This window comes from Tiliqua scincoides, chromosome 1 (assembly GCF_035046505.1).
Source record: "Tiliqua scincoides isolate rTilSci1 chromosome 1, rTilSci1.hap2, whole genome shotgun sequence".
Taxonomy (NCBI): Eukaryota; Metazoa; Chordata; class Lepidosauria; order Squamata; family Scincidae; genus Tiliqua; species Tiliqua scincoides.
This window is the reverse complement of record NC_089821.1, coordinates 130,739,614-130,756,536: the sequence shown is the minus strand read 5'-3', so window position 1 is coordinate 130,756,536 and position 16,923 is coordinate 130,739,614. Positions and strand designations below refer to the sequence as shown.

Below are 16,923 nucleotides of genomic sequence, written 5' to 3'. Positions count from 1 at the left end.
GATAATCTCCATCCCTCTCTCGCTCCAACTACCAAGGCCAGAAGTGCTCTTCACACTTGCCAAGATGGTGGCACAATTTTGCCACAGCACTACAGAAGGTCTAATCACACTTCTAGCCATCTGCTACCTTATCACATTTAGTAGGAATTAGAGCACTGCTTCCCAAACTCCTACAAGGGAGTTGGGAACACTGTAAGTGTGTGCGGGGGAGGGTGGAAGGTAGCAATACGATCCCCAGGATCATACTGCTGCCAGGGATGGGAGAGGTTTTCTTTACTTACCTGCACCCAGCACTGTAGTCTGTGGGGAGGGGTTCTGGGGGGCCCTTCAGAGGGCTCGCCAAGCCTGCAAAAGTCTTAAAAAAGAAAAAGGGAACTTCCGGTTTTTGAGATGAAACTGGAAGTGCCCAGGTTTTTTTCAATTTTTTTAAAAAATTGCTCTGCTTTCACTTTTACTGCTGCGGGGAGCCCTGCCAAAGGTTGCACCAGGCTCCCTGCACTCCGGGGAAGCTGCAGGAGGCTTGGGTAAGTGCACCCAAACCCCTGCAGCCCCCTGAGCGGCGCGATCCTGGGGATCATGCTGCTGCCTCCTCCCTGCCTCCAGGCTGCCCCCGCCCCTTAAGGGGGCAGAGGCCAGGGCCCACAGACTGGGGCGTCACAATGTCCCAGTTTGAAAAGCCCTGGGCTAGTGGGATGCCAAAGCTCCATTCATCACTTACACGAGAAAACTATTTTCTGTAGCACATCCACTTAGGTTGCAATCCTAACCACACTTTCCTGACAGTAAGTCCCATTGAACAAAATAGGACTTACTTTTGAGTAGACCTGGTTAGGATTGTGCCCTTAGTCTCCAGTTTGACAAAGAAAAGAGATTCAATTGGGTGCATATGGGCCCCTAAGAAGGAGGTCCCCATGACTGGGTAGTATCCAATACTGACCAAATGACAGACCACAAATAAAGGGCAAAATGGACTAACAAGAGCCACCTTGGGACTGCTTCTACCATCAACTCCCAGGTACTTCAGATAAAATAAGTAGAAGAGGAGGAGATCCCAGCCAAACCACTATCAGAGTATTTGGATCAGTCACCTCTAAACATGCCAGATGAGATAGTTCAGGTAGGTGTTCTCTGGAAAAAACAGATGGGGTCTGAGTTACCATGAAGTCTGGCAGAGAAGACCCCCATGTGTGAGGAGTCCACTCCAAGACCTATATCAGTTATCTCTTGGAGGTATCTCTTGGATCTTTCTGTTTCATTCAGGAGATTGTAAGCCTTCTAAGATGGTAACTCAATCTCACGTTCCCTAACTGAATACAGTAGTTACTGACAAAAAAAAATCCCTAGCCAAAAGTGTTAGTGCATGCTAATGCAGAAAAACAAGACAGCTAGATCAACTGTGGGAAGTACTAGTCAATTAGTGCTTCTCAAGGACTCCAGCCGTGATAATGTCCACAGGACTACTCTGTCTCTAGCCACCAAGGGGCTGGTGTCTGTAACGATAACTGATCTTTCCAGGAGAGCTAAGACAACATCTCTGGACAGCTTTCACAGCTCCTACTACTATTCCAGGGGTAAGCTAAGATGGGAAGAATTGCCACCAGAAATTTTATTTGGGATATGATCTAGCTGTAGAATGAAAAGCAGCATATCCTAGAAAAGAAAGCTGTGGGGATGTGACCAGTTTAGCCTACCTTGGCAGCACACATCAAATCCCAAAGCCAGGTTAACAACAGGAAGTCCACTTTCTCAACTATCTTGACAGAGAAAGATAGCTGAAATAGCTGACCTGTTTTTCCTCCAAGAAACATTAGGGCGCAATCCTAACCCCTTATGTCAGTACCTTCTAGCACTGACATTAGGGCAATGCAGCTCCAAGGTAAGGGAACAAACATTCCCTTACTTTGATGAGGCCTCTGTGAGTGCCCCCCCCCAACTGCAGGACACAGCACATGTCCCATTGGCACTGCTATGCCAGTGCTAGAAAGCACTGACATAAGGGGTTAGGATTGCGCCTTAGTCACATCCAATACCAGCCCCAGGTCTTTTAACACCATAAAACGCCACTTCTGGTTTTGAATTTCTAAGGCTTCCCAGAGGCCTTATAAGACATTCCAAGGACCAGGGAGGTTGCTTGCATAGCTCCCCTCTCCTCCGGAGAATTATAGGGGCCCCAAACCCACAGATTTCAGTATCAGTTGGTTTCCTTATCGATGGGGGGGGTCCTAGAACGGAACCCCCTCAGTTAAGAACAAGCCCTGATCTTGCTATTTTTCTTGATACGCTCAATTTGGATTTTGTTTTGACTTTTAAGATTTTTCTATTAGTTCTTCAATTTCTGGAAAAAAGATCTAAATTTCACAATCGTACACAAACAGTTTCATATGGAAGAGGGACATGGAATATGAACCCACCTAGACACATCTATGAACCCACAAAAACACCTAGAGTTTTTGCTGCATGGTCCCCCGCTGTCTGGAGTACAAGAAATAGGTACATGAAACAAGAAATTCTTGTTTGTTTTTATAAGGGTTTATAAAACCCTTTATTATTAATAAATTAATAAATAAACCCATTATTTATTATGCCTTTATTATTATAAGGGAAAATCCTCTTCGGAGGCCAAATACAGCCTGCACAAATCTCCTTTTTTCATGTGGTGAAAACATTGTTTTAGCAAGCTTTTTGTAAAAGTGCAAGTCTATTACAATAGAATACTATTTCTGCTAGTGTTTCATTGATTTTTTTCATGTTCTGATGCTGAGCTTTATAAAGTTTTATAACTGTGTTCTCATTATTATAGTTAACTGCCAGAGAGAAGTCTTTCACAAGGTGGAGTATAAATATTATAAAAACAAACATACATAAATGGACATGTCACCATATAAGACAGAACCTTTTAAAAGAAAAGGCTTGATAATAAAGGGTGGATTTACCTGTTTTTCTAAGCGGAAAATCATCTTTGGAATCATACATTCCTAGTACAGGATGATTGTAGGTGCCTGATACTCCACTTTGTGGTGGAGAGCTCTGATCAAGAGAACTATGTTGTGTTTTCCTAAAGAAAAAATAATATTACATACAAATTACATACAATTTTAATTATGTGCTGGTACCTTTAGGAAGCAAATGATATGCCTCTTACCATCTATTTGGTCTGAAAAACAATAAGGAAATCCAATGCTATCACTCTGAAGCTCTCCAATTCTAGACACACTTGTATTAGACTGCATGAACATTTGAACACTATCGCCATTGTTTCTTGCTTAAATGTGTCAGTATTACAACATGAAATTACATCAGTGGATGCTTATAGAACTTTTAGATACAATTCTTGCTTATTCCTACCTGCACCTACAAATCATTCCACACAGAAGGAAGTGCTTCAGAACTTCCAATATTTTCCTGTAGCTTTTGAAGTACAACTCAGGGTGCTGACTTTGATAGCTGAAGCCTAGAGTGACTTGCATCTATATTCTAAGGATCATTTCAGAGATGCTTTTCCATTATGGAACATTTCTATGTTGTAAAAAGCAGGAAACCCTTAGGTAAATTATCATCTGTGATGATGGCACACACATTTATCTTCCTATACACAGTAAAAACTTTGTTAAGTGGCATCCTTGGGGATTGCCAGTTAACCAAATATTCCAGTTAAAAACAACACAGCTGCTTCTACATTGCTACTCCACCATCCTAGCTTCCTCACAAGGACTCTTCTGATGTCCCCACCCTCTTGGGCACCTTCACCAGGAGAGGAGGGAGATGTTTATCTAGAGTCCCCTACAAGGACACAGCTTGCTTCTCTTGTCTATTTCACCTGTCAATCAACCAGCCAGACCAGAAATATACTTCCATGCCTTTATTCTTCATAGACCCTTTACATTTGTGCGTAGGTAAGTTCCTTCAGTCTGTCCTACCATAGACCTATTAACACGATCATCTTCTTTGTTTGCAGATAAGGTGCTGTACCTTCACAGGACTGGGCACAGTCTGACACCACTGGGTCTGGCCCCAGTGCCACAGTTCCCACAGACTTCACCCCAGTCAGTTGGCCTGTGGAGGCTCTGCCCTCACCTTCTTTTTCCCTAGCTCCTAAGTTTCATGCATCATGCAGGTGCTTCAGCCAAACTGAACCTCACTGCCACAAACAAGGCATTCCCCTTCTTATTCACCAGCTTCATCCTTTAAAGGGCCGTGCTTTCCTCTAGGCAGTTAATCAGAAGTGTCTGGCACTCAGCCCTCTTCAGCTGTTCCAATCTCCCACACAGCTGTGCAACCATCAGCGCAGTTGCTTCTGGCCCCCTTGGAGCCTCATCAGACTGTTTCGCTGGCTCTCGCTGTCACCTGACTTGTGCGACTATAGATTCCAGGCCTTCTTGTTGGCCAGGATACCAGTGCGGACCTCACAGCCCTCTAGGAATGGGGACTCTATTTGCAAGCAGGGCACTTGTGAGAAAGGGAGTGAAAAGTCCCCATTTCTAGAGAACCCCTGTAAGAAAGAAAAGAGGGTGGAGTGGCACTACAGAAGGAGCCCTGTGAGGGAGAGAGGCTGGCAAATGAGCAGGCAGTTCCAATTGACATTTCATTTGGTTAACTGACATCTTCACCCACAGCCTCAGGCAAGTGGAGATTCTGGTTAACAGAGTGTGTGGTTAAGCAAGCTTTTGCTCCAGCACCGAGGAGAAAAATACGCACATATGCACAAACTTTACACAGGAATGTTTATGTACACTTCATAATTTTTCCTACATGAAAGCTCTTTTCATGAAGAAAAAAAAGTGTCATGTGTGAAGTGAACCTTAAGTCTTGCCAAGGGTTAGTTACAGTCTTAAGCTGGGAGCTTCCAAACTGTGGATCTCAGGTTGGATCTGGTGCGCCCAATAATCACGGCCTTACCACTTCGGTGCAAAGTGAGTTTTCATGCCATGACTTTGCAGAGCCTCGCACCAGGTAGCCATTTCCGCTGCCAATCATCCCAGCAGAAGCAACTGCCTGGCGCATAGCTCTGCAAAGTCATGGCATGAGAACAGATCACTTTGTGCCAGAGTAGTAAGGCCCTGGCACAGCCATGTTGCACCCAGAAGTGATCATCGGGCATACCATGGGTTGCGGTTTGGCGACCACTGGTCTTAAGCATTATTATCTTTTTTTTGTGCACAGTTTATTTATTACAGATACAGGTGAGGAAAATGGGTTAGACTTAGGGCTGGGACTACACAGGTTACACATGGGGGTATTGGCCATAGAATACAACATGCATTGTTCCAAAAAAAGAAACCAACAACTGAAAAGAAAAATACTCATCAATACAAAAGTTATCATATTTGTCATTATACTAATTAATGATTTATCTAAACAGTCAATATTGTTTAACTAAATTGATATTGTTTAACTAAATTGATAGATATTGTTTATCTATCCAGTCACAAAAAGGTTTCCAATATCTTCTTTACCTAAATCTTTCTCTTTCATTCTTTCTGTTAAAACCTCCATTTCTGCTATTTCATAAATTTTATCTATTAAATTTTCTCTAGTTGGAACATCTGTAGATTTCCACTTTTGTGCATACAGTATTCTTGCTGCTGTACTGATATGTACAATAAGGTGTTTCTTATATTGGTCTTTAATTTCTGAAGTCACATTTAAGAGGAATATTTCCAGTTTGAATGGTAATACACAATTCAATATCTCTTGTAACAATTTATGTATCATTTTCCAATATTTCTTTGCTTTTTTGCATGTCCACCACATATGATAAAAAGTTCCCTCAGTCTCTTTAAATTCCCATCACTTGTTTGATGACCCAGAGTACATTTTTGCTATTTTCTCTGGAGTTAAATACCATCTATAAAATGTTTTATATAAATTATCTTTAAAAGATACCGCTTTAGTTATCTTAATATTTATATTCCAAATTTGTTTCCAGTCGTCAATCAGTATATTATATCCAAAAAAATTTGCCCAGCACACCGTTGCGTCTTAAATTGTCTCATCTTCCAGTCTTATCTCAAGGAGAAAATTGTACATTTTTTAATATATTTTCCCTCATCCATCAAAAATATTTTATCAAAACTAATATCTTCTTCATAAAAACCTATTTCTTGGTCTTCTTGTATTAAACATTATTATCTTCACCATCTAATGCCCCAACCTATCCTCACATTCAGCCAGGAGAAGTGAGAGGACGTGACACTCTGTAGGCCAGTGCAATGAATCTGCAGGCACAATGGCAGTTGCATACGTGGGCCAATACCACCCTGGTGTGGTAGAGGCAGGTGGTGGGAGGAATGGGAAGTGTGTTGGGGTAGGGAAGGAGGGGGCATTTACCAGCTGCACTCATGTGCACTTGTGTCCTATGCTCCTTCGTTCTTCCTTACTCACCTTGGTTCTATGCCAGCAAAATGGTTAGAGCCCTCCATGACTGCCACCCACCATAAGATGCAGCATGTGCTCCACTGGGGCAGCTGCATCAGCCAGTGGGTGAGGGGGGGTATTTCAACAGGACGGGACTGCAGTTCTTATTATTTGAGTCATGGGGCAGGAAGAAAAATTGATTTCCAATCTCCCCAAAATTAGAGAAGGCCACAACATTTACACTACACTCCTAAGCATGTTTACTCAGAAATAAATATTCCAGGTTCAATGGAACCTGTCTCTAACAGGTGTATTCGTACTCATTATGGCTGCAATTCTCTTAGTCATCTGTATCTATGCATTAATTAGAATTGTATGAGACAGGACCTATCTAGAATCACTTACCCATACCAGAAGCGAGGATCATTGGAAATGCAATGGTTGAGATTCCTTTGTGCCAAAGCTTTTTTTTTATTTAAGACAAACTCTTGTAACTTCATTTTTACTTCTGTGCTTGCCACTGCACCTGAAATACCAAACCAACAGAAAAGAAAATAAATTTAACTAAGACCTACTACATTAGAGACCAACTTTACAAGCTTACAATAGGTTATCTAAAGCTTTTCATCAAATGCATTCAATATTTTAAGCTATCAATAATTTTTCTTTGTGATGAGGATGGATATACAATTACAACCAATGCTTGGAAATGGAAATTTAATCAGAGATTTCTCTTTTTCCTATAAAGGGAGGAGCAGCTGAATATGATTTTATACACAATTATGCTTAAAGTAAAACACTTATAAATTCTACCATTCTCTTAATCAAAGGCATTTAAGAACAGAAGTTTGTACATACTCAGGTTTCTTTTTTTTTTTTTAAGTCACATCTGCTGGCAAAGGTTGAGCAGATGAATGGGCTCATGTGCAGAATTTGTCTTGGAAGAACTTTCAAATAAGGATCTTTGTTTAAAATATCTGTGTAAAATAAGGTCTACATAATATTTCAATTCACAGTCAATCATCTGTTTTGTTAAACTGAAAACCAGGCGTCTAAGAAAACGATGCATCTTCAAAGTCTAGAATTGCATTTCTAGCTACATAATTTCTAATCACTATTTACTTCACAAGATAGCAGTCTATCAATGCATACATAGATTCTTATACTGTGACTTTAATGGAGCAAAAAATTGAAAAACTTTACTATTTTGCCATCAGCAAGACTTTTCAATCTCAAAGTTCTGAATCTCCATGTAGTTTAATTTCTAATGAGAAATAGATGCTGTCCATATTCAAAAGTAGTCCAGGGAACAAGATTTGGACTTGTATATGCCATTCACTGACTTGGGTAATGAAGATCCCTCCCTTGGTATAGTATTTGTCTATGCAGATAAACACTCTACGCCAGTGGTTCTCAAACTTCTCTGGGACCCATTTTTTAAAATGACACTCTATAAGGACCCACCTAGGTTTACCAGATTTTTTAAAAAGAAGATGTAGAAAGAAATATTTTATTTTATTTGTAATAACCAGAAAAAAAACACCCTCAAACATTTATCTCCCTATATTTACACAAGCATGCAAACTGCAGGAGCTGAGACCTTTGCAGGTAACTAGCAGCTACAGTGTTTGATTTTTGAATAGTCTCAGGGCTTGAGGCCATTAGTTATCTGATCTTTCCATCACCCTTTGGAGACCCACCAAAAATCAGGCTGAAACCCACCAGTGAGTCCCAACTCACAGTTTGGGAACCACTGCTCTACGCTTTTGGGGACAGGAGTGTTGCTCCACAAGCCTTTTTTTTTTGCTCCCCACACATGGAGTCACAAATCTTAGCTTAGTTTATAACCAAGCCCTAACCACCCTCCCACCCACCAACCTGACACAGGCATGCATACACCAAACAAAACTGAGGGCATAATTTTGGTCAGTAAGGTGTCTATTTTATTTCCCCGACCAAGAATCTTTAACACAACAGACAGAATAAGTTTTTCAAGTAGTTGTCCTGTGGCATGTAAAGAAAAAACATTTTTGCAGCACATTTTCACAGGCTACAGTCTTAAAACACAAATTTTCAAGCTGGGTGAATCTCTTTATTCATAGTGCTGGAAAAGCTGTATTTGGATGTTATTTTTTATTCCAGATTCATGACAAAACCAGAGTATTAGCACTGTGGCTGCAAAACCGAGCTATGACTCAGAAAGTTCTAGATTCTTATCTCATTGCTACCATCATGGCCTTAAGCAAGTCTTACCCTCAATCACCACCACTACCACCACCATCCCACCATAGTATGGGAATAATACTTTCCTATCTTATAGGCTGTTGTAAAGCCAATAACACGTGCAAGATACATTCAAAAGCACTACAGAAATGTTGATATTAGGGGGACATGAAAGGGCCCAGAAATGCCCCAGAAAGATCTACTAAAAATTTGGTAAAAGTATATGATTAAAAGGAGAATTTGTAATCAAAGAACACTTCCTAATTTCCAGCTGCTCTCAACTACAAACTGCTGCTCCTTATGACATTCTTCTAAGACAGCAATCCTGTGCAGATTTTCACGGGAGTAAGCTCCACTGGACTCAATGCAACATATTTGCATTGTTGCATATTTGCAACAAACACACATAGGATCAGTCTACAAAATGCAGTAAGCATTTGCATCATGATTTTTCTTCCAACTGCTACGTCCTGTGGGAAGAAGCACTTTTTCCAATCAGTTCCGAGTCTGAACACAAGTTCTAGTATTAAAAGGGGAAAAATTCTTTGACTCAAAAGTCGCATGTGTCTTACTTATATAGGTCCCCATATAATACAGATTATAATTAAAAATTATGATTTTTAATAAAGGACTTTATGGGAGTGGGCATTGAAACAAAGCTAAAATTCGTTTCATATTACAAAGCTTAGACCCAGAGTGTCTCTCAGAACCAGAAACAAACACCAAAACTAAAAATAAACACCCCCCATGCTAGCACACTAAAGCAGAGTTTAACTTGCCCATTCTTCCCAATACTAGCACCCTAGATCACAGACTAGTGTGAACATACACACTCAGCCAGCATATAAACACACCATATGTTCCACTATAGGGGGCCCCCCCATATCTGTGGAGCTTGTATCCGCAGATTCACTTATTCACGGATCAGGTCCGTGGCCTCCGTGTGTGCCCCCTCTGGAGGCGAGGAAGAGCTCCGCTCCCCTTACCTTCAGAGGGTCCTCTGAGCCCAGCATAGGCCTCGGGTGTCTGTCTGCACTCTCTGCCGGGCTCAAACTAAGCCTGATATTTTTTTTTTTAAACTGCTACTTCTGGTTTCTCCATGAAACCAGAAGTAATTTTTTTAATGCCTTATAAGACATTAAAAAGTCACATCCGGTTTCACTGAGAACCTGGAAGTACCTTTTTTTTTTTTTAAACTGGAGGCAGAGCCCCCCTTGCCTCCAGAAGATGTGGAGGCATTCCCTGGTATCCACAGTTTCAGTTAACCACAGGGGGGGGATGTTCCAGAATGGAACCCCTTCAGATACCAAGGCACACTTGTTCTTTGTTAAACCATCAATGAAGGTGGCAGGAGAAAAGAAGATAAAGTGCTCTGAATTGCAAACTAAGACTTACTCTACAAACAGGAGTGTTCGTGAGGAAAGTCTCTTTTGCTTTTCTCATTCTCTCTCAGAAACAGGTGGTACCTCGGAATCTGCTGGGGTTTGTTTCTGGGACTCCACACAGATACCAAAAACAGTGTTAAAAGCAGTTAAAACATACAAAAACAAAAAACAAACCACCCATCAGTCAGTCAATTAGAAATGCTATTTTGCAGCTCACTCACTTCTCACTTCTCCCTGGCTCTGGCTAGTGATTAATCACTTCCACCTTCCATTGTTCAGCGAGCCAGGGCGAGTGGAGGGAGATCACTTTTCTCAGAGTGAGTTGCAAACTAACAGTTTTAATAGTCTGACTCCCTGACTAATTCCCTAGAAAACAGTTATTAGACATGTTTTTCCCCCTTCTTGAAGAGATCAGCAGGGTCCTTCTTATCTGCAGTGGCCATCAGTTTTGAGTCTAATCCGTGGATTAAAAAATCAGTGTTTAAAAAGGTTGGACTGTGTTCTTAAACTACTAAATAAAAGTTTCCATTACCCCTGAGATTGGTTACCTGAGTACTTACTTTCTTTTCCTTTCTCTTTGTTTTTGAGCTGTTGTAGTTTCTGTTCTCTATGCTGTTTCTCTAACTCTTGCTCCTGACGATGTTGTTCCAACTTCCTCTGGTGTTCCAAGAGCTCTTGCTGATGTTTCATTGCCAAAATCTCCTGTTGCTGCTGTTGGTCCAGGAAAAGGGGAGAAGAGGGAGAATTATGTAATCTTTGACTGTTTCAACAACTCAAAATGATCATAATAAATGAATGTGGAAACTTTTTAAAAGCCTGAACATTTCAAGTTCCCAGTAAAGGGAGGTGCAAGTTACTTCCAAATTTCCAACTGGTGCACCAAATAACAAAGCCAGAAACACTTAAGACTACAAGTACAACCTTATTTAAGGACAGATTAGATTCTGGAGGTCTGTAATTAAAACATTATTTATGTGATAGTTCTATAAATAATCTATAAAATAATTCATTCCCAAGGGAATGTATATTCTGTGGTAATCCTAATTTTGTGCACGTGTGCATATGAATGTGCATGTAATCTACAGAATGGACCACCTTAGATTGGGGGAGCTGCATTTGTGTTAGTTACACTGTACATTTTACAAGAAGTTACAATTTGTATTTGTATTCGTTGGTGAGGCCCAAGAGTATAGTTCTCTATTAAGTATTGTACTGATTCTCCTTTACTTACCATTTCAGCATCTCCAAACCACAGCATCTCTCACTCTCTCAAAAAGCAGTGCTACCGAATTTGCACAAAAATGTTGGAGCGGTTAGACTACAATTGCATGCCAGTGTGACACAGGGTCCTTAAGTTGAATTTGAAAGGGTCCTTAAGTTGACATTTAAGTTGAATGTCTTCAACATTGGGACTACTCATACAAAAAAAAAATTGGTGTAGAACAAAGCTTGACAAATCCCAGGCGCTAGATTACCAAAGTGCCTAGAAAGTCAAATTGTGGTACCTAATATTATTAACAAGATTATTAACAAGCAAGAATTATTAACTTCTTTTCAAATTACCACAACAGTAAAAAGAGCAAAGATGGCATCATTCAAGCATTAATCTTCAGCAGTGAATCCAGGTGCTGAATTATTTGTTCAGCAACATTTGCAATCTTGTGTATCATGGTGCATGCTTAGTGGATATTTTTGTCTGCACACTACACAAAGGAATACAGTAATTGACTTGTGTGACAAACTGAAAATTGACATAGGCAGTAGATGTGCAACAAATGACATCCTATTGTGTTATGGCAAGTTAGTCTGCATGTTGAGGTATTTGTTTTTGTTAGCAAATCCTAAGGGAATTTTAGCAAAAATGAACCATGCAGTAACACCTGGGAGGCAAGAAAATACAAATGTGTACACATTTGTCATTTCGTATTGGAATGCTGTTTTGTATGACATAAATGCCCATGAGGTTCCTCTCTATGGTTATTTATATGCCAAATCTAAGTTATACTAATCACTGGTGGAGCATGTAATATTGGGGGGGGGGGAGAGAATTAACACACAAAACCCTGAAAGTTGAAAAATTCATGACTCCTAATTTTTAGGGTTGACCAAGTTCCAAAGCAAATCTGTAAAATCCTGTTGTAGATCTTTCTATATCAAATAGATATCTAGATATGGACAGTCACTTGTGTATTTGAGGATATTTTAAGTGTGCTCAGGGCTTCTGTTCTTAACACAAAGAAAAGTGAAAGAATACAGGTTGAGTCTCATTATTCACAAGGGCTCCAATCCCAGAACTCAGTGGATGGCAAAAATTGCAGTAAAGCAAATCAAATTAAAAAACAAGGTCCCTTTGCTAGGTGATATAAAAACAGCTTTACTGACCTTTGTGATGTAAGATAGAGACATTGAGAAGATAATCCAACAATCAGTTTCTCTCCAAGCGCTTTAAAAAGCTTCCCCATATACCCCTCTTTGAGATCTGGCAACCCTAGATCCTGTTTTGCTAGCCCAAGTCCAGTCCTCAAACATAACAAGTAAAGGTATGCCCCTGTAACTGCAGGGGTTTCGTTCCAGAACCCCCCACAGATATGTGGCTCTGTGGATATAGGGGACGCCTCCAGACGGTCTTCTGAGCCCAGCAGAGGCCGCGTGTGTCCCTCCCATACACGCCCACCCTCAGAATGACTGTCAGGGGTGGAAAATGGCACTTTAAGTTTTTTCAAAAAAAAACAAACCTGAAAGTGATGTTTTTATGCCTTTTTATGCTTTTTAAAGGCATAAAAATGAGCTCTGTAGGGTCTTCAGAGGGTCCTCTTAGCCCAGCAGAGGCCACGCGCGATGCCTGCAGTCTCAGCCGAGCCCAGAATAATTGTCAGAGGTTAAAAAAAGGCACTTCCTTTTTTTTTTTTTTTTTAAAGTTGGAAGTGACTTTTTCACCTCTGACAGTCATTCTGAGCCTGGCAGAGGCAGCAGGCAAACACATGTGGCCTCTGCTGGGCTCAGGAGATCCTCTGGCGCTCAGAAGACACTGAGAAGACCCTATGGAACTGGGCTCAGAAGACACTCCGGAGGAGTGCAGGTTCTACAGACCCAATGCACAGTTAACTGAAACCACAGATATGGAATCCACAGATACAGGCCCCCGCACCCCGTATCTTTGCATATGCACAGAATGCTTCTCTCTCAGCATCAGGTCTTTTCACATTTCTCAAAAAGAATAAAGATAAAAGACTAGGATTTTTAAAGCAAGTTTGAGCCCTATCACATTTTGCTTAGGAAATTAAAGAATGAATGCTGCCAACTTTAGTGCACTCAATTGCCGAGATCTAATCTCTTTCAACACTAAGCCAGCACACTATGTACAAATATCAAAGCCAACACTCAATGAAGTCACATTTAACTATGATGATCTCACAGTACTTGCTCAAAGGTGGTCTCCTGCAGGTGGAATAAGAACATCTGCCTATCTTGCAGTAAGCAAGTAGGAGAGTCTGCAGATTTGGTGAGAATTAACTCAAGTAGCCACGGTTACCAGTGACCAAAAAGACAGCACTAAAAGATGGAGTAAACCTTCAGACTAAACTTCTGGAGTCCACAGCAAAGTTTCAACAGAACTAACTGCAAACTATTACCATAAACAATTCTGTAAGCTGCTGTTAGAGTCAAGGACTAAAGAAATTCCATCTCCCTGATCGTTTTCACTTGTGGTATACAGAAATTTAATGAACTGTACTTTTTTTGTTTTGCTTTTAAAACACACACCAATGTAACACATAGTTAGACACACACATTGCTGTGCTGCTTTTTGGCCCAGAATGTCCAGCAAATATATAGAAGGGCTTATATCAAATCAGTCACTGCTAAAAAATTCTACTCTAAGGTTAGAAGCAACTTCATCTGCTACAAAGACCTTAGTCTGCAACACTCACCTTTATATGCTCATGTAGCTGAGCTTCATGCTGACGAGAGAGCTGTTCATGTTGTCTCTGGAATTCTGCTATAAGAATTTGTCTTTGGATCTGCTGTTTTTGTTTGAGGGCCAGAAGTTCCTGCTGCAGCTGCTGTTCTCGCAATGTAGGCTCTGCTACTGGCATGGAGAACTGGTGGTCCAGACGGAGATCCATAGGGACTACAGATGGCGCAACTTGCAAGGGTAGTGTTGTGCTCACATCAACTGCAAAAAGCAAAAAAGGCCAGTCCGTAATTATTATATCTATTCCTATAAAGCTGAATTCTTTATTAGGTGCCAATAAGCAGCCAAAACAAGACCACCCACAGGCAATAGGGAGGTATTCAAATATAGATCATTCCTTAGTTTCAGAATTTTCTCAAATATATACCTCTAAGCTGGCACCCTGAAAACAACAACAACAAAATTAATGAACAAAGCAGACAGCTCATATGAGTGCAAATGTAAAAATTCCTTTCAGGATGGAACCTGTTAAGTAGTGCCAAAAAAGAATGGCTTATGTGGGGACCAGGACATACTTTTGGCATTCATCTGAATACCATCAACCCTCTTGGAATGCAGCCTGCTTCAGTAAACTTGGCACAAAAGCCTTCAGGGGTACTTCTGGGTGGCTCAAGTGATAATCGGGCTCTTCCAGTGCCTCAGAAACATCTCCCTCTTGGCTTGTGTTTTCCCTGTAGCATTCCTTGTCTTCTGAGGCCTCCTTCTATCTCTCCTTCCCACAGCTTCAGCAGAAGCAGCTCAGCTGAAAGGAGGGGTGCTGAGAGAGACCAGTTATCACTTGGACTGGATGAAGAGCTTCTGCAGGCTATATCTGGCTTATAGGCCTTATGCTTGACACCCCTGGTTCAGGCAACTTTTATTTGGAAGACTTATGCCCAGGCTTTGACTGTATGCATTGCAGTTTCCTAGATTAAAAGAACACTTAATGTAAAACAAGTTCATCTCCGTATTTACTCCTTAGGGGAGTATTGGTCATTCACGTCAAATAACCTAGTAAAATCAGCTTTGGTTTTGGTTAAAATCAAAACAGATTGTGAAAAACTCTAAACGGACCTCTCCAAACTGGATGAATGGTTAACAAAATAGTAAATGCAGTTCAATGTCAGTAAACAGATGCAAAAAAAAATTAAATCATCCCAGTTTTGCATATACAGGTTGAGACTAATTATTCCTGTGGGTTCCATTCCAAGCACTCAGGGTGGATGGCAAAAAAATGAACTATCGCAAATCAATTTAACAAACAAAGTTTCTTTGCTCAGTTGATTTAAAAACAGCCCTGATGACCTTTGTGATGTAAGATAAGAGTCATTAACAAGACCATCAATCAGTCCTCCTTTAAGAGCTTACAAAGAGCTGAGAGCTTATACTCAGCCCCTCCCTTCACCAATGCACAGGGATCACCTTTCTTTCACATGATCAGAGGGAAGGTAGGGGTCACCTGAAGAGAGAAGGATTGATGGATTGACAGCCAGCTGCCCCCCCCTCATTAAGGAGGTTATTGTTAAAGGACTGTTCAGTTTTTTAAACTGATTTTAAAGGGGTGCATTTTTCCCCTTCTCCAGGGCACATTCCTTCTCATTTGCAGGGGCCATTCGTGTTGAGTCAAATTCGTGTATAAAAAATGTGTATAAATAGGCTGGACCTCTACACAGATGACATCTGAGTGGTAGGTGACCAACTAGGAAAGAGACCTTGGGGTTATGACGGACAGCTCGATGAAAATGTCAAACCACTAGGCAGCAGCACTGAAAAAAGCAAATTTTTGTGTACATAGGGAAGAGGTACATACATCATGGTTCAGTGCTGTGCAGCCTTTTCTCACCATGGGGAAGTATGTGTGTTTCAGTCAGTCCCAGATTAGATCAGCTGGAGGCCCTGGGTCAGTAGACCTTGGGAGGCTCAAGTTTAATAGCCAAACTCTAATCATGAGAAACAAAACTTGGTTCTCTTCTTTATCTACTCAATGAAAGTAGAAATTTTAGCACTGATAAACAGATGGTTTATAAAATTATAATCTTTAATAAGTTTACAAACTTATGGAGTTAAGGAAGATGTTCACACACAATATTAATAGGGGAATCATAGCTATAACATTATGCTATAAACAAAGTCAGAAGAGTTTGAGCTTATATCAATTATATCATTGAAATCAGTTCATAAGAACATAAGAACAGCCCCACTGGATCAGGCCATAGGCCCATCTAGTCCAGCTTCCTGTATCTCACAGCAGCCCACCAAATGCCCCAGGGAGCACACCCAGATAACAAGAGACCTCATCCTGGTGCCCTCCCTTGCATCTGGCATTCTGACATAACCCATTTCTAAAATCAGGAGGTTGCGCATACACATCATGGCTTGTACCCCGTAATGGATTTTTCCTCCAGAAACTTGTCCAATCCCCTTTTAAAGGCATCCAGGCAAGACGCCATCACCACATCCTGTGGCAAGGAGTTCCACAGACTGACCACGCACTGAGTAAAGAAATATTTTCTTTTGTCTGTTCTAACTCTCCCAACACTCAATTTTAGTGGATGTCCCCTGGTTCTGGTGTTATATGAGAGTGTAAAGAGCATCTCCCTATCCACTCTGTTCATCCCCTGCATAATTTTGTATGTCTCAATCATGTCCCCCCTCAGGCGTCTCTTTTCTAGGCTGAAGAGGCCCAAACGCCGTAGCCTTTCCTCATAAGGAAGGTGCCTCAGCCCCGTAATCATCTTAGTTGCTCTCTTTTGCACCTTTTCCATTTCCACTATGTCTTTCTTGAGATGCGGCGACCAGAACTAGACACAATACTCCAGGTGTGGCCTTACCATAGATTTGTACAACGGCATTATAATATTAGCCGTTTTGTTCTCAATACCCTTCCTAATGATCCCAAGTATAGAATTGGCCTTCTTCACTGCCGCCGCACATTGGGTCGACACTTTCATCGACCTGTCCACCACCACCCCAAGATCTCCAGTAAGTTGCAGTTTATCATTTTCTATT

At 41.0% G+C, this 16,923-nt stretch overlaps 1 protein-coding gene across 3 annotated transcripts in view; it reads right to left on the bottom strand.

Moving 5' to 3' along the window:
* The window catches only part of HDAC4 (histone deacetylase 4), a 183,269-nt gene that overhangs the window by 87,885 nt on the left and 78,461 nt on the right, over positions 1-16,923 (bottom strand). For all 3 annotated transcript variants that reach the window (XM_066628010.1, XM_066628098.1, XM_066628183.1), the window contains 4 exons: positions 13,892-14,136; positions 10,523-10,673; positions 6,760-6,880; positions 2,934-3,055 (listed from right to left, as the gene is read on the bottom strand). In XM_066628010.1, the coding sequence (XP_066484107.1) occupies positions 2,934-3,055; positions 6,760-6,880; positions 10,523-10,673; positions 13,892-14,136 (639 nt within the window). The remainder of the gene's footprint in view (positions 1-2,933; positions 3,056-6,759; positions 6,881-10,522; positions 10,674-13,891; positions 14,137-16,923) is intronic.